Source organism: Catharus ustulatus, chromosome 18 (assembly GCF_009819885.2).
Source record: "Catharus ustulatus isolate bCatUst1 chromosome 18, bCatUst1.pri.v2, whole genome shotgun sequence".
Lineage (NCBI taxonomy): Eukaryota > Metazoa > Chordata > Aves > Passeriformes > Turdidae > Catharus > Catharus ustulatus.
Window position 1 is genome coordinate 11716844 of NC_046238.1, and position 16937 is coordinate 11733780.

The window sequence follows — 16937 nt, forward strand, 5'->3', positions numbered from 1 at the left end:
ATGAACAAGTCACCTTTTTCTCATATGGAAGTAGAATGTGAGATCTTTTACCAAAAATCTTAGTTACTAAAACTGAGGAGGAATTACTTGAAGGATGCACATAACCTACACACATACAATTTAAGAACATTCAATTTGAAAGTTCCTTCCAAACTGAAAAGCTCTCCATGCCTTAGAATCCTCTCTGGATGGGAAGGTGGGTGTGTTGGTTCTCCAGCAGCAGCGCAGCCCCATGCAGTACTGCACAAAACTGGTTTATATTAATACTGCTTATTTCTGCCATGTTCCAACTCTCTTCAGATTCCAGTATTATCCCTACAAAATGGAGGGAAAATCACTATGTATTTGATTTTTATTTTAACAAAAATTGTAATTCAATCAAATGAACCAGCAGGAACTTTTATTTCTTTTTTTTTTATCTTATGTGTTACTAAATCTGCTGCTAACTTACATTTTTGTAATAATTTTTAAACATTATTTAGCATATTATTGCAAGTCCAAGTGCTATCTTTTAATCTGTACTTTGGCCATGGTCAAACAGAAATCACGCCAGGTCTGTTCAAATGACACAAGAAAACATCATAACCTTCACATTCTATTGTAGCCTGTCTACAGGTGTTTTAAAACTGACTCTTAGTGGCAGGTACAAGCCCTTAAACCAGTAAGAATGGATCAGGGGTATAACTATGAAGTAAGCTTTCCTAGTAATGGATGAAATTGTTTTGCATCGATGTGAGTTTTCAGATGTAATTATTCATCTCTAGGTCACTGTTTGCTACACATGACTAACAGCTGTTGTTTTCCACCCAGAGATGGCTGTATGTCAGCAGCTGGTAAAATGATACCTGCACATGGATTCAGGGTTGCTTTAAGATCCTTTCATCTTAATGATGAGACTTTTCCTGGATGGTTTTGTCATGGAGACATGGGAGAAGTCTTCCATTTTAGATTATTTGAACTCTGCTAAACGTCTGCAGGGACACAGCCCTTGTGTTCCAACCCAGACACCTCAGCTGGCACTGGCTGCCAGTGTAGGATGAGGAACAAAGAGCAAAAGAATGACTAAGCTTTTGGAAAAGGCAGAGCATGAAAGAAACACAGCAAAGCTGGAATAACGCTGCACAACAGTCCAGTTAAGCATTTCAAGACAGACGTCTTAAATCTATTTCTCCATTTGAATTGGCCTTTTTTTTTTTTTTCTTTCAAGTGCTGCTTCATTTCACGCTGCCAGCCCTGCAGCAATACGAACACCAAAGCACAAATTAAACGAAGTGACAAGACCGAGCTGAGCTCGCAGCACGCCGAGGTTTCTCGCACGCCCGGGGAGCAGCGCGGTTTTGTGTGCGGCCGGACAGGCCGGGCGCGCTCAGGGCCCTGAGTCACCGCTCCGTGCCGCCCGGCTCACGGCGCCAAGCTCCCTCTCAAATTCAAACAGCTCATCCGCACCATGTGCCCAGCGCTGCCCCCAGCCCTGCTGAGTCCTTTCCGGGGTTTCCTTCCTCTTCAGCGGCTGCGACACCATCTTCCTCCCGCCTGGGCCACGCAGGGCTCTGACCCCGTTATCTGGGGCCCGGCTAGGAGGAGGCAGGAAACGGCCCCTTAGAGCACGTAGGAACTTATCTCGAGATCAGAGATGATTATCACAGAGGGCCGTTTTGTTCCTTAAAAGAAAATTAATTAACTAGTAAATAACAGCAAAACCTCAGGGGAGGTGGTGGTGTCTGCAAACCGCCTGGGGTCAGGGCGCTGGCACCCCTCGATCCAGGAGCAGCGAGAGTGGCCCGGGGCAGTCCCGGGGCACCGGGGGCAAAGCCAGGGAGAGAAGACGTGCCCAGAGGGATGGGGAGAAGATGGAGGGTCCCCCTCAAATACCTTAAGGCCAAGGGTTGAGGAGTTTCTGGGGTGACCCGCGCAAAGCGCGCCTGCAGCAGGGAGGGAGCCCTGCCCTGTGAGGGGATGCGGCAGGCGCGGGGTCACCCCCGCCTCACTCACCGCACCGACCGGGGTGCGCCGGGGCCGGCCTGAGTGACTGTCGCGGAGAAACGGGGAAGGGGCGGCTCTCCCGCTGCCCTGGCCGCCGGGACGGGACCCCGGGGCACGAACCCCCCTCCCGGCCCCTGAGGCGGGCGCGGCCCCGCGCCGCCGCCGCCATGGCGCGTGCGCGGGGCGGTGTCTGGCAGCGTTCGCGCGGCCCGGCGCAGCCGCCATTTTGGAGCTCAGCTAGCGAGGGGAGGAACCCGCGGCAGGACGCGGCGCCCGGCGCTTCTGCCTCCCCCGTCCCGCCCCGAGCCGGCTCCGCTCGTCGCTTTCACGGGCCGCCTGTCCGTGTCAGCCGCCGCTGCTCTTCATCACCCGCCTGGCCGGGCCCGCCGCAGGCCTGAGAGAGGCGGGAAGGATGCCCTGCACACCCCGCCGCTGAGGGAGACTCGGGGGCCCTGCGCGCCGCGTCTGGCCAGCCCCACCCCAGCCGCTCCCCGGCCCTTCGCCTCCAGCGGCGCGGAGCTTCCTCCTCTCTTATCCCCCTTGCCCTGGGTTCCCTTTCTCCTGGACTAGGCACGAGCCGCTTCCCCCTCGCCCCCAGCCCCTCCGCCTCCCAGGCCTCTCTGCCCAGGCCTCCCCTTCTCCGGGTCTCTTCCTCCGCCTGGGCCTTCGGGCTCCTCACCTTCCTTCCTCCCTTTCCTTCCCCTTCCCCCCCGGAGCCATGTCCTCCGCCGCTCGTTTCGATTCGTCGGACCGCTCCAGCTGGTACGTGGGCCCGGTGTCCCGGGCGGAGGCGCAAGACGCGGCTGCAGGGGCAGCGGCACGGCATGTTCCTGGTGCGGGACTCGTCCACCTGCCCGGGGGACTACGTCCTCTCGGTGTCCGAGAACTCCCGCGTTTCCCACTACATCATCAACTCCCTGCCCAACCGCCGATTTAAGATCGGCGACCAGGAGTTCGAGCACCTACCCGCGCTGCTGGAGTTCTACAAGATCCACTACCTGGACACCACCACCCTTATCGAGCCCGCGCCCAGGTGAGTGTCCTCCGCCCCCGCCACACCCACCGCCACCTTTGCCCGGGTGGCGTGAGGAGGCGAGACCTGTAAAGGTGTCATAGTCCAGCCCAGGAGCTCCGGGAGCCTGGCACTGCATGTAGATGCTGTGAATAAATACTGAGGAAACATTCGGTTTTAATACTGGGCCTTCTCAAAGCTCTGGATCTCGCTGACAATTAGAAGTGTTGCTCTTTCAGTCAAATCATCCATGGTCGCTGTGCTGACCTTGTATGTAAAGGTACCATGTACCTCTACCACGGGCTGTAATTGCTTTGAAAGAGGGTGTGGTCGCACGTCACCCTTTTTGTGTTACCCTTTTCTTCTAGTATTGTCTCCGTTCCAAGGGTGGTTGGGAAGCTGGTTCACCAGTCTTCTGTGTGATTGAAGTACAGCCTCTGAGCTTAGCTTGCTGTCTATCCCTACACTGATTACAATAGAACTGGCTTTTATGTGATTAGCCTGCTTTGCCCTGTTAAGTCAGCATTAATACATTCTAGGGCAGCATTTCCCAAACTTCTAGAGCGGCATTTCTGCTCAAAAAAAAAAAGTGGAACACTTATTTCTCACAGTTTGCTTACAGCATTGTTCATCTATATCTGTGTATACCATACACTTCACTGAGAAATGCTGTTCTAGGAGGAGGGGAAAATGTGACTTGGCTATGAGCTCCTTCTTTGTCCTGGTCCCAGCATGGGACATACCTGCAACATGCATCAGTAAACTGCTTATGAAGAACCCTAGAAAATATTCCTTACTTTTAATTAATAAAGTCTTCCTCAGTATCTTTTGTCAAAGTTTTTGGGCTTCCTGGATAGAAAGAGATGAAAATAAATAAAAGTAGTGACATTGAAAAAATAAATCCAGATTGGTCCACTTCTGAATTCTACATTTTAATATCTTACTATGTTTTCCAGATCAGCAAGTTCTTAGGAGGGAAGAATAACTTTGAGTTTTATAATCACAATTGAACCTTGGCATAGACCAGTACTTAATGACAGTCAGTCACTTGTCAGAGATTGACAGTAGCTTGTCAACTTGAAAAACTCAAGTGTTCAGAAGTCATTCTGAAAAGCTGTCAAGTGATGGGCAGGAAGTGACAGAAAGCAAACCTTCAGGAGCTCTTCAAGCTGCTGGCAGACTTTTGGGTATGATTGTGGCTAGAGAGATGGATATATATATAAAACAATTCATTTTCAGCATTGCAGGAATGCTTAAATGGAGCTGCCCAGTGTTATATGCATGCTTAAACTTGCTGAGAGTTGGGAAGGGAAAAAAAGAAAGTCTAATGCTGAAGCAATCTTTATGCTTATCTCTGTTCTCCAACCTGGATACTGTTGAACCTTTCTGGATGCAAAAACTTGTTCTTAATCATTTATGGCCATGACTGACTTGACTTTCTCAAAACCCTTTACAACTTATAGCTGATTGCACTTGCACACTTGATATTTGTTAGGATCCTGTGTGAAATGTTCTGTGAATATTTTAGTACCACCTTATTTTCAAGGCTTTGGTTGCATATTGGTCTCTCAGCACAGAGCCAGATTGGCCCTAACCTGCTGTGAATTGACAGGCTTTTTTAAAGAACTACAAATGGGATAGACTAGGTGTTTTCACTAGCATGAATTTTGTTAAAACTCTGAGGAAAATCAATTATGTGGTTGATGGTTTTACATTCTGTGCAAAGGAGACTTCCTGCTGCAAAAGGATGAAAGGTAGCATTCCCAGATTTTTGGGTTTTTTTATTTTTAGTTAATGGACTAGATTTAGAAAAAGAGTGGCCAGGTATGTGCTTCAGAACTGTTATGCTAATTCTTATTTCTCTGGCATTTTCCTGGGCACATTGCTCTCAGATGCTCAGATGCTTTTGAAAGCTGTTCATTGTTTTGATTTCATAAAGTACAGTCTGAAAGGTGGTTTCTATATAGAGCCCTACAGTACTTCTAGATCTTGAAGAAGGCATCTTAAACTTTTAGAACACTTGTAAATGAACCATTTAGAACTTCCTGTTTGTTTTTCATCTCTAGTAGTGAGCTCTGAGCATCCTTGCTGATGTTCCTGAGCTCTTGCATATGCAGAGCAGTTGCTCCCTGAAGGGTTCCCTCTGTTCCCCTGCTTTGGCTGCAGCAGGGTGTCTCAAAGATGGAATTTCTTTCTCTTCAGGGCTTCTGACATATCTTGCAAAAATCACAGGGATTTGACTTCCATGGTATTTTGCAAGTAGCAAAAGAGAATTGAAGTAGGCTAATGACATGCATTCTTGCTATCATAGCTTAGATAATAAGTATCTGCTGTGGCCTATATCCATGAAGGGCTTTTTTTTGACAGCTGCTTTGAATAAAATGTATAACATTTATGATGAAAACAGTGAAAGCATTCTGATTTGATGGACAGTCATATATTACAGACAACAAAGTGACTGTATTTGACAAATGATGGACATAGTAATAAAAATTATGTAAATAAATTAAAGATAACATGGTTAATAGGCAAAGGAATATTTATAGAAGGCAAGCTTTTTTTTTCTTAGTTCTTCTTATCAGTGGATGCAAGTATTTCATGCTGTCTTTATGAAGATGTCATGCCATCTTACTTTTGTTCCCTTTTTCCTCTATGGTGCTTCAAGGCTAGCACTAACTTACCAAATTCTTTAGAAGTGATGCTGAAGTTAAAAACAAAATAAAATTATTTGGATTACTTTGGAGGTGGCAAGGGACTCTTGGAGAGATTCACAACTACATTTTTTATGTATTGCTCTTCCACCTCAATCACCCAAATAGTCTTAATTTGGTTTTCTCATAACTTAAGCTATAGAATTTGACCCTTCACAATAGGTGGATGAAGATTCTGCATTCTTTCTCCCAGTTTTCTGCATCCCATGATAGAGTATTTTGGGTTTCTGGGGAACCTACTTTGGGTATTTAAGTAATTATTTAGAGTGTGAGTTACTCAAGAGATGCCTCACAGTGCTACCAAGCCAATGCTTTTGTTACAAATCCAAGTGAGTAACTCCTCTGTAATTGATGTTCCTACTGCAGACCTGCTACTTAGCTTTGTTACTGGAAATACAAACCAATGGCTATTGCTTTTACCAAATCTTCAGGTACCCAAGTCCACCAATGGGATCTGGATCTGCCCCTGCCATGTCCACTGCAGAAGAAAACGTGGAATACGTTCGGACTCTCTATGACTTCCATGGCAACGATGCCGAGGATCTCCCATTTAAAAAGGGCGAGTTACTGGTAATTGTAGAGAAGCCAGAAGAACAGTGGTGGAGTGCCAGAAACAAGGAAGGTCGCATTGGGATGATCCCTGTTCCTTATGTAGAAAAGCTAGTCAGACCTTCTGTTGGGAAGCATGGAAACAGGAATTCCAACAGTTACGGTATTCCAGAACCTGCCCATGCTTATGCTCAGCCTCAAACCGCAACTCCCCTTCCCTCAGTATCCAGCACACCTGGAGCAGTGATCAACCCTCTGCCAAACACACAGAATGGACCAGTCTATGCCAAAGCTGTCCAAAAGAGAGTACCCTGTGCTTATGACAAGACTGCGCTGGCATTAGAGGTAAGTTTTTCCTCTGGTCTCAGAGTTTTTAACTGCCTTGAGAAAGAAGAAACTAAAAATTGTTACGGTGAAGTTGGTGTGGATGACTTCATGTGGAGTCTGCTTATTTATGTCAAGGGATTGAGAAGTTAGGTTACATTCTGAAGAAACATCCACAAGAATTGCTTCATCTATACCACTTCCTTTGAGGAAAGTGACCTAGTAAGTAACTTCAGGACCTGTGTTTTCCCTCCCTTCTTGGTTGTTCAACTGTGCAAATGTCACACGGGTAGCAGAGTGCCCCCATGCTGAAGAAGTGCTAGTGAGAGGATGGCTTTGCTTCTCCACCTAATCTCGGGAAGGAAAGAGATGTTTCATTAATGATTGTAGAGTTCCAGGCTGAGAACTGACAACAGCATCCTCCAGAGAAAGGTAAAGATTGCTGCCTGGTTACACTCAGTGTTTCTGATCCTCAGCTGTGACATGCACTTGAAGATCTTGTGCTGAGAGCTGAAATCTGGGCAGACTATATCAGAAACACTCTAGTCCCTTTTACTTTGGTTTTCAAAAGTGGAGAAACCCTAACACCTAAACTGGGGGTGAGGAGTGTCGTGTAACCTCTGAAGTGCTGCAAGTTCCTGTGCTTGCTATTGCATTTTTAATTTCATTTTTATTAGAGATATCTTGTAAAACTTTAGAGCGTTATTCTGCAAATAGTAAATACCATACTTCAGCTGGAATAAATGATTGACTGGAAGTTTTTCAAAGCTATATCCAGAAGACTAAGATTGTCACTTTTGCATTTAGATGATACTGAAAGCCAGTTAACCTGTCATTCAAAAATGTTCACGTGGAAAAAGTGAAATTTGAGCATGCTGCAATACTTCTAGGAACAAATGTAAGCAAACAGGCATAGGAAGCAGCAACATTTTAGCAAGTAAAATAATAATGGTCTTTAAAACACTTTTGAACTTTTCCTGTTGTTTTTCCTCAGTTACTTTGCAAGTTAAAGCTGTTACCTATGGCTGATACTTTGGAAGGGTATATTTGTGACTTCCCATTATTCACAGTGCTCACCCTAATTATTTCACTCCTGTATTTGTAAGACTTCTACAGGTGGTTGCTCTTATGGGGTAAAAAGTTAAATATGAATCACTGGAATTTCTTTGTCTTGTGAAATCTAGCAGCTTGTTATTTGTGAGCAGTGTGTGAAAAATTATCATAGAACAAAGTGTAAATTCACTGCCAGCTGCACTGCACAGAAGATTCCTGCCAGAACTACTCATGCTTCTGAAAGCAAAGCAAGGCAAGCGATTGATTTTATGTTATCAATGTGCCATGGAATTACTTTGGGGAACTTGCATTGCTGCAGGGTAGCAGAACCACTTGGAAAGTTGGTCCTCACATACAGACTGTCCTGCCTTGCCCTTTAAGTGACCTAGTTAACCCCACCAGTTTAGCCACTTGAGGATACCAGTAGGATTAATTCCCTGGTTTGACATGGTTTCAACCTTCAAATTACTGAAGTTTTGTTTGAGAGATTCTTCTCATCCTCTCATCACTTACTGCCTCATGTTTTTGTGTCTCTCAACACTGGCATATTTTGTCTTCCCATGCAGTCTGTTTTTTTTCCAGTGTACCTCATCCACGCTGTGGCTTCTCAAGAGGCTTCAGAAGCAGAATTCTGGGAACTGCTCTACATTTTCATTGAAATCAATGATTGCAGCTTCTCCATATCCATCCATGCATAGGGAACTTGAGCAATTTCCTTATAGCAGTATTTTTTTGTCACATGGGCTGTTCTTAAAGGATAGTGGCTTTTCATGATTCTCCTTTAGGTTGCCAAACACCTGCAGGACCCTGATAAAATATTTAATCCCAGCCTTGTGAGGGCTCTACACATTACTAAATAAATGGAACCATTTGAAACTTCTGTTTTGTAAGACTACTGAAAGTTGTGTTAGACAAAAACAGGTTATGGGACTGTTTTGGGGAAGAAAGTTAATGGTGTTCTTTCATAAAAATATTATTTGCCAGTTCTGCACCTCAGTATAGTGTCAGTTGAGCCTGCACAGGTAGAACACCTTGTGAGTGTAATTACATGGTTGCTGATTGTGCAATCTCAGTTAAACTGATAAAACAATATGAAGGCAAAATATGTGTTTGCTGGCTGTAGCCTTGTGTGGTCAGCACACAGACAGTACTTAAAAGGAAGAGAAGAGCATCTGGAGTAAATAAAGCCATGGCATAGTAATCTGCTCAGCTTCCTTTTAAGTGGAGCGATGTCATTCTTCTTGGTTCAGCTTGAAAATGGGACAAGCTCCCTGCCTGCAAGTCCAGTGTTTCTATTGTGCACTGTTTCCAGAAGCTCACTGAATTTTTCTTTAAGAAAAATAAAAATTCTAACCTGTTACAGAGAAGTTTGTTTTGTAAGCAAGTTTTTTTTGTTTTTTTTTTTAAATTTCTTACATGAAATGTAAGTGACCAAGTGACTATTCTACAGAAAATCTGAAACAAGATCTGATAGGCTGGATAAAAATGAAGGGTTCAACTGGTGAATTTAAAAGTGTGACAATTTTAGAGCAACTACAATTTTATTTCTGTAGGGTACTAGTCAATAGGGCATTTATTTTTGCCAGGCTAAGTTTATTTAACATTATATAGAATCACAGAATGGTTTGGGTTGGAAGGGACCTTAGAGCTCATTTCATTCCTCCCCCTGCCATGGGCAGGGACACCTTCCACCATCCCAGGTTGCTCCAAGCCCATCCAGTGTGGCCTTGGACACTTGCAGGGATGGGGAGTTCACCACCTCTCTGGGTAACAATATTGGTGTTATTGATGTTACTCATGTGTAAGTGTTAACTTGATCCTATTGTGTTATATACTTCACTTTTATTCTCTAAAATAAAAAATTAAATTATAATCTGTTTATAGGCTAAAGTGGTGGTTGTAAGTATAGACACAATCTCAAAGCTTACAGCTGGTGGTACATGTAATTTTGTGCATCTCCCTGCACCAGGGAACAGTTAGTAAAGCCTACAATAAATTACATGTATTTCTAAGATTTACATATGCTCTTGTCGAGTTACTTTGGCAGTCAGATTTAATGTTTTTAATGAGCATTAAATTCCACAGATTGAAGTTTGTAGCTTCTCACTACAACTTCATTACTAGTATGTGTAGAATTTGATGGATACTGCATTAAAAAAAACCCAATCCACTGAACAAGCAAGCTAGAAAATAAAAATAAAAACCACCAAACCCAACCCCTAACCGAAAAACTCAACGAGCCAGGTCTGTTTCTGTACTTGTGTACTTCTTGCCAAGAAGCTATTTCCTTCCTTTCTGGTACTGCAGAGGAAGGGCTATGAAGGACAGGCTTACAGTGTCCTGTGCTTATTGGGACCAGAGCTCTGCACCACGGGGTTATGCAGTGCTAATCTTCAATCCTGCTCATTACTAAGGGAAACAAGGAGGGCAGTCCTGTGTTCAAAGCACTTACATTCAAGAAGGTGATGGGTTTGATAAGAGCAGAGACTCTCTGGCACTGTTACTGTGATGCAGAGCAGCAAAGTCTACCAGAAAGTTTCCCAACCTTCAAAAACTTGTAGGAATTCTATAGCCAGTCTATTAGCAATAGTGTGTCAATGAAGCCTTGTTTCAAACTGACAAGCTCTAACCAGGACATGAACAACAAATTCTACATTCACCTATAAAATGGAATTAAATAGGGTAAGGAACCAGATAATGGGAGACCAGCAGCAGCCATCAATTTAAACCTCTTGTGTTTTAAAAATTATTCTTAAATTGATGATTTATATCACCAATGCTCTAATCAGTCTCACAGTTAATTTTGAAGGTAGCAGTGATTCTAGAGTTCATCTCCAGAATTCACTTGACAGTGCTACAGAATCAAAGATTTTTTTTTCTTTTAAACAAGAGTTGCACTGTATTTTTAAAAGTTTTTATACCAGTTGGCTTTTTATAGACTCATGCCAGCATTACAGTGTTAAGTAGTTCATCTTTTTGTGATGTAGCAATCATACATTTGTATGTTTGCTAGTACAGAGTTAACCTGACACTGAAATGTTTTGGTGAAATAAATGTCCATCCACCATAATTATATAACTGACTTACAATATTTCTCTTGAGCTTGTTACAATTAGGTTACAGTTAACTTTTTCCCTCTTCAAAGGAAAGCTGAGACAAGTAGGCCAAAATGTGCTAGCAGTAGAACTTTCTTAATTAGGAAATTAGGCTACTTCTTTCAGCAGACAAGCAGCATTGTGTTTTCCTGAAGCCAAGGAAATTTAGCCTTGCTGTATTAAAGTGCATCTAACCCACAAAGTCTGGATTTTAAGCAAAGTATTGATCCTATATTTGTGTAGTGTGAATTGTTGATCAGGGAGCTTTGGTTGCTATAACTGTTGAACTGAAAGTGAGCTCTCCAAATTCTGTACAGTCATGGCAGTGGCTTGATCTGAAGGAGACAGGCTACCAGCATGTAATGAAAGCATTTTTTTGATGCTGCAACCCCTACTCTGACAATTTTGCTGGCTCTTGGTGAAATGCAAAGTTCCTTTGTTTTAATCTGCTCCTAGGTGAGGTCAGATTAATTGCATTTAGCACTTCCACATTTCTATGCTGCCCTTGAACCTCCTTTCAAGAATGCCTCAAGAATGGATGAAGCTTTTCCTCTGAACTGTGTAATTCTCCAGTGTGGCCATCAACTGTGTTCTGGCCCAGAACATCAGAAGTGAAGGATAATTAAGCTGTGCTTTTAGCCTGGTGCTTTCTTGGATATTCCAATACATAGAGCACCAGCTCCTTCAGTGTCCTGTTGTCCTGTCTGCAGAGTGGCTGAACTCTGCCTCTCTTGTGTAGCTCATTTTGGGGACAGTGGGGTATCAGGTATTATATCAGTCTTGTCTGTTCTTCTCCAGACAGGCAGCTGGCCTGAACAACTGTTTTGGTTTTGGTATTCATGTTAGTGTAACCAGAGAAGATGAGCTGTGACACTAATTAGGATAATGACTGAGATTCAACACCCTGTAGATTCCAGAGAGCAATGTTTTCTATAGCACCGACCCAGTGGGCTAAAATGATGGTTTAGAATTTTAATGCATTTTTATCTCCTTAAACTTATATTACAGAACTTTATCAGCCATAGAACTGTTAACATACAATTGTTGGAATGTCTGTAAAACTCATTGAATTGGTTGACTAAAATGGCTTGCAGGAAGCCTTTAGCAGAGTATGAATCAGCTTCAAATGGAAGGCAGGTATGGAAGAGTCCAGAGTGAATGAAGTAACTTTTCTGACTGGCATGTTCCACAGCTTGTGTTTCCCCAGGGCTTTGAATTCATGCTCTAACAAGGACATAATGAAAGATGCTATCTGAAATACATTTTGATTTTTATCATTTGGGTGTAACCAAGTGGCTGCATTTCAGAAGTGTTACTCATTTCAGCAGTGATACTTCATTCCAGCAGTGCTGGTGTGCTTCACAACTGAATTAACTTATTTGAGAGATGCTGAGTCTAAGGAAGTGTTGCCTCATCTATAGATAAGGGCTATTAGCTGTCCAGAGTCATACAGGAAGTTTGTGGCAGAAATGAGAATAGAACCAGGTCTCCTGACTCTGTCCTGTGCCTAATCATAGACAATTCCTCTGACTGTCTATGAAAAAAATAATGTGTTTAATAATTTTGGGAGATTGCACCTCAGCTGACCATGTTATACATGCTTTAAAAGGCATTTACAAATTTTTTTTTTTTTTTGTGGAAAAGTACACAGAGGGACTAGTTGACCAGATTTTTCTGGACAGTTTTGAAATTAAGGTCTTTAAGATCCATGAGTTAGTCTAGCATGAAATCAAGGCTCTGCACCAAAAATTTTATTTCAACATGCTGTTTAATTTAGTCTTCTCAGGGAAACTACATTTTTAAAATAATATAGCACTAGAGATATTCAGCAGCTTTCATTTAAATAAAACCCTCTCAAAAAGAGTAGAAGGTTATTGCAAATTAATTTACTATTCCAGTGGTTTCAGCCTACAGGAGTATGTTTTGAGTGGTTTTGTCAGCCAGCTCTCTTTAGTGGCAGATGCTGGTGGCAGCAGCTTTGGCCACCCAGCAGCATAAAGGACATTTTACATCATTAATCTACAGGGCAGTTTGTTGCAGTGCAATAGGAGACATTTTAAATATTCTTTTCACTCAGCTGAAGCAAAATTTCCAAACCTATTCACGTTGTGAAGTCTTTCAGAACCAAGTTGAAGAGTATCTGTTCTAGAGCTTCAGAATGACAATGGATTGATCTCTACAGCACATGAACACAATTTCATTGTCAGACTCAGAAATGCTCATGTTTTTGATTCAAAAGATTATTTTTAAGATTAAAGGGTTTGAGAGTGGATTTGGTTTATGGTGTGGTGAAAATGCAACTCATTTTCTTTAAACTGTTGTGATGTTGGCTGTATCTTCCTCAGGTTGGGTCCAGAATTTGGAACTTAGTTCTGTCTTCAAGGGTTATTTAAATGTAGCAATGTAACACAGAGTATTTATAGATGTTATCAGCGTTTTTCCTAAAGAGACATTTGCTAGGTTCCTGTTTAGGTCATCTTGTTACTATTTAAAGCTTTCTTGAGTGATAAGTCTGACAAATTGTGCTTTTTAGCAAATATACAATTAGAGCATGCTGCAGCAGGCCCTGGAGAGATGAAAAGCAGTTGGGTGAATTCTGTGTGTACATGCAGTGTTTAACTGCTTAATTCTGCATGGCTTCATGTTTGAGTTTAGAGCAGCATATATAGAGATGTCCATTTAAGAAAGTAATATGGCCTCAGTTACATCCTAAGAACTTAAGGGAGTTCAAAGGGTTTTCTCCTCTCTCAAAAGCACAAGATTACAATTGTTCCAAGTGAGACAGTCTCAAGTACAGGCAGCAGACAGGACACAGCCATCCAAAGTAGAGAAAAAGTAGGGAAGGCAAAGCAACACATAAGGCTTAAATCTCTGAGAATAGTTTCAAAGTTCAACAAATTTTATTTTAAGAGACATATCACTGAGTGATTGACTACCAGTGAGTTTATTATAGCATCTTAAATTTCACTTAAGGGTTCTTGCTTATGTGTGATCCTCAAAAATACCTGTTAGCAGTCATGGAAGCTGGTTTAAATGGGCTTCAAATCACCTAGAGACTGCACATTATTGTGTGAACTCAGGGCTTTTTCTTTAGCATAAAATATACAGTCTCACCTGGAAAGTTTATGGATGTTGACCAAGGGCCTATCTGCATCTGCTCTGAATTTTAATTTTATTTAGAAAATGTAGACAAATTGCTTTACATACTGTATCAATGTCTGTTTTTCCTTAAATGAGATAAAAGCTAGTTTCCTTTGAATTTCACAGCAGTAGTTTGGTAACTGAGACTCAGTTGGATCTAGTTTGGGAAAGCAATTTATGAACTGTTGGGCTTTGGTCATGGGCTGGTTCTACTTTGTGTGAAATTAGTTTTTAGTTGCTAATGTCACTTTTCTAATCTTCACTATAGTTACCACGTGGAGACAAATAAGTAAACAGGAAGGGAGGGGGAAAGTTAGAGAGCTGCTGTAACAGACCACAGGTTCAGTTCTCCAGAAGCATCTCTGGGAGAACGAGTATTTAGTTTGTCTTAAATGCTTCTTGTCAGTTTGGATATTTCACTTTTAAATTGTCCTAATCCAGATTAAATACAAGTGTTGAACAGTAACAGTATAATTTATCAGCATTTGGGCTGTTGTTTCTTGCTTGATCGTAGTTGAGACTTCTCTCATTTTTCAGTGCCAGATAGGAAGAGAATAGTCATGGTAGGAAAGGCCTGACATGTCATCATTCCTGCTTCAAATGCTTTGACAGGAAGTAAATGTGAAAACCACAAATAAAGCTAGAATCTACATCTACTACTGAAAAAAAAAGTTTGAGATTGCTTTTCCCCACTTTGGAAGTGTACCATTATTTTAGAAATTACAGAAGGTTCTCAGACTGTGATCATCAGGATTAGAGCTTCAAATAATGAGTTTCTTGCCTTAGGAATCTGTCTTTGAAAAACTGCATTTCTTTTAAGTCAGCTGCTGCTTAAACTACTCCCAGAGTACTGTGCTCTTTTGAGAGGATGTGACTCATCACTGATGGTAGCTTTACTGATGTGAATTTATATCGAAGCTAAAGATACTGTTACATGAAGCTGTAAGCTCTCCTATAAAAAGAGGTGTAGTTCAGTAATCTCTATAAATACGCATATAATTAATCAGAAAGACTGCAGACAACATTATTATGTGTAGCAACAAAGTGTTGGTAGTGTAGTCAGTAAGTAACTTTTCAGTTGAACCTTCTGCCAAGAACAGGGCAGGATTCCTTTCCCCATGATGGGCTCGTTTGTGTTGTCGTTCATTTGATTTGTACAGAGGTGAGAATCCCATGTGTGCTAAGGCTGTTTCTGTTTCCAATCCCACAGGTTGGAGATATTGTGAAGGTGACGAGGATGAACATAAACGGGCAGTGGGAAGGAGAAGTCAACGGTCGCAAAGGGCTCTTCCCTTTCACACATGTCCAGCTATTCGACCCTCAAAACCCAGAGGAGAACGAATGACTCCCTCTGCCCAATTCACACTGCTGCTTCATTTTCCTGGCTCTCATTAGCATTGTTTGAGGTGGGATGATGACTTAATGGCACATTGCTAGCATTGCCCATTTTCCAGCTTGCTGCAGTTTGACAGTTCTTTTAATATACATTTGGAATACATACAGCTGAAGTCACTGCCTGACCTTCAGACCATAGTTGCGTCATCCAGAATTTAGTTTCACTTTTAGAACTTTATTGGGCCTTAAGCTGGAGAAGACTGAACCGGAATATAGCAGAGAGGTGTGGGGAAAAAACCTTTCCTGGTGAGACTTCCGCGGACTTTTTCTGGTTTACTCAGTAGGAAGAGCCCTAATCTTAGATCAAACATGCAACTCGTGTATTACTGTCCAACAAAAAGCAACAACAAAAATGCAATTTTAAGAACTGAAGAAGATTTAGTTTTGAAAGAACCTAGTCCTAAGGTCATACATTTAAAATGATGGTTTCTTTAAAGGAACAATATTGGAGCTTACCTATTCTAAGCAGTTGTATTAGACACTGCTCTTTTCTGTTAACTCTTAAGCGTGTTGTTGACCTTCTTGAAACAGTGTGTGTTAAATGCAAATAACCATTGATTGAGCTGCATTGAAGCTGAGGCATTTATTTATAAGGCAACCTAGGAGGGGTTGATACTCGTAACTTGGTTTTGACATATTTAATGCATTTCTGTTACTTTTTGCAAGCACTAACTGTAGAAAGTGAGCTTTAAGGGGAAACACTTTGGCCTGGTCTACATACAGCTCTTCTGCAGTGTTGAAAGTGCAGTGTTACTAGTACAGTAGTGCTTGCCATCAGCTGTTACTTGGTATTCAGGTCAGATTGCCGTGAGAAGTCAGAGTGGGTCAGATGAATTTGGAAATACCGATAAAATCCTCTTATTTAAGTGTTTAAGATCTTTTATATCCATTTCTCTGCAGGCTCCCTGCTCTCTCCAAGTTTCCTAGCTAGGCCAGCTCAGCTCATCTAAAGCTCCTTTTCAAACACAGTACCTTTCTACCAGGGCATCTGTGTTGCTGTGCTTCTCTTCCAGAGCTGCTTTCATCTTCTTTTTTCCCTTCCTTCTTTTTCCTTGCTTGTATCCCAAGTCCTTCTGCACGCTGACATCTTTTTTTACCCTTCCTGAGGCATTGGCTCTGGTTATATATGACCCAGGTCCCTCCCCCCTCCCAGCATCCTCTAGAAAATGGTTAATTGGCGTCAGCTGCCCGGGTCCCCGTGTGATAATGCTGGGGCTGGAGGAGGCCACAGAGGTGTCTGTTGTTAGTGTAGCTCCTTCCCTCTTTGTGTAGCTGAGCTCTGTTGCTGTGCTGGTTGTGCAGCAGGAGCTCCTGGGTGAGCACCCTTCTGTTCCTGCCCTGCTCAGCCCGAAGCCCGGGTGCAGGATGTGAAAGTGGGCACGGTGTGTGCCACCTTCTTCAAATGTGTGTTGTAGGTCAACTGGAATGCTCTTTTCAAAATGATGGAACACTGAATTAACAGAATACATGTCCTGCAAAGACACAGCTACAAAACCTCCCTTTTCAGACAGCCTGGTTAAGGCAGATGTCCAGTGTGGAAGCTGGCAGGAAAACAGCAGCTCCCATTTTTCAACTTTGGAAGCCTGTTGGCCATAGCAAAATGAGAAACTTCAAACACCTGCAGAATGTCATCAGATCTTACAAATGTCTAATGATATAAACATTGTCTTAAGT

The 16937-nt window shown here is 42.5% G+C and overlaps 1 protein-coding gene across 1 annotated transcript; it reads left to right on the forward strand.

The window, feature by feature from the left end:
- The first annotated feature begins 2701 nt into the window (after positions 1 to 2701).
- LOC117004753 (crk-like protein) lies at positions 2702 to 16034 on the forward strand. The gene is given in 4 exon segments (XM_033075824.1): positions 2702 to 2779; positions 2781 to 3016; positions 6138 to 6600; positions 15079 to 16034. Coding segments are annotated over 4 exon segments (912 nt in total). The 3' UTR covers positions 15214 to 16034.
- Positions 16035 to 16937: the final 903 nt, after the last annotated feature.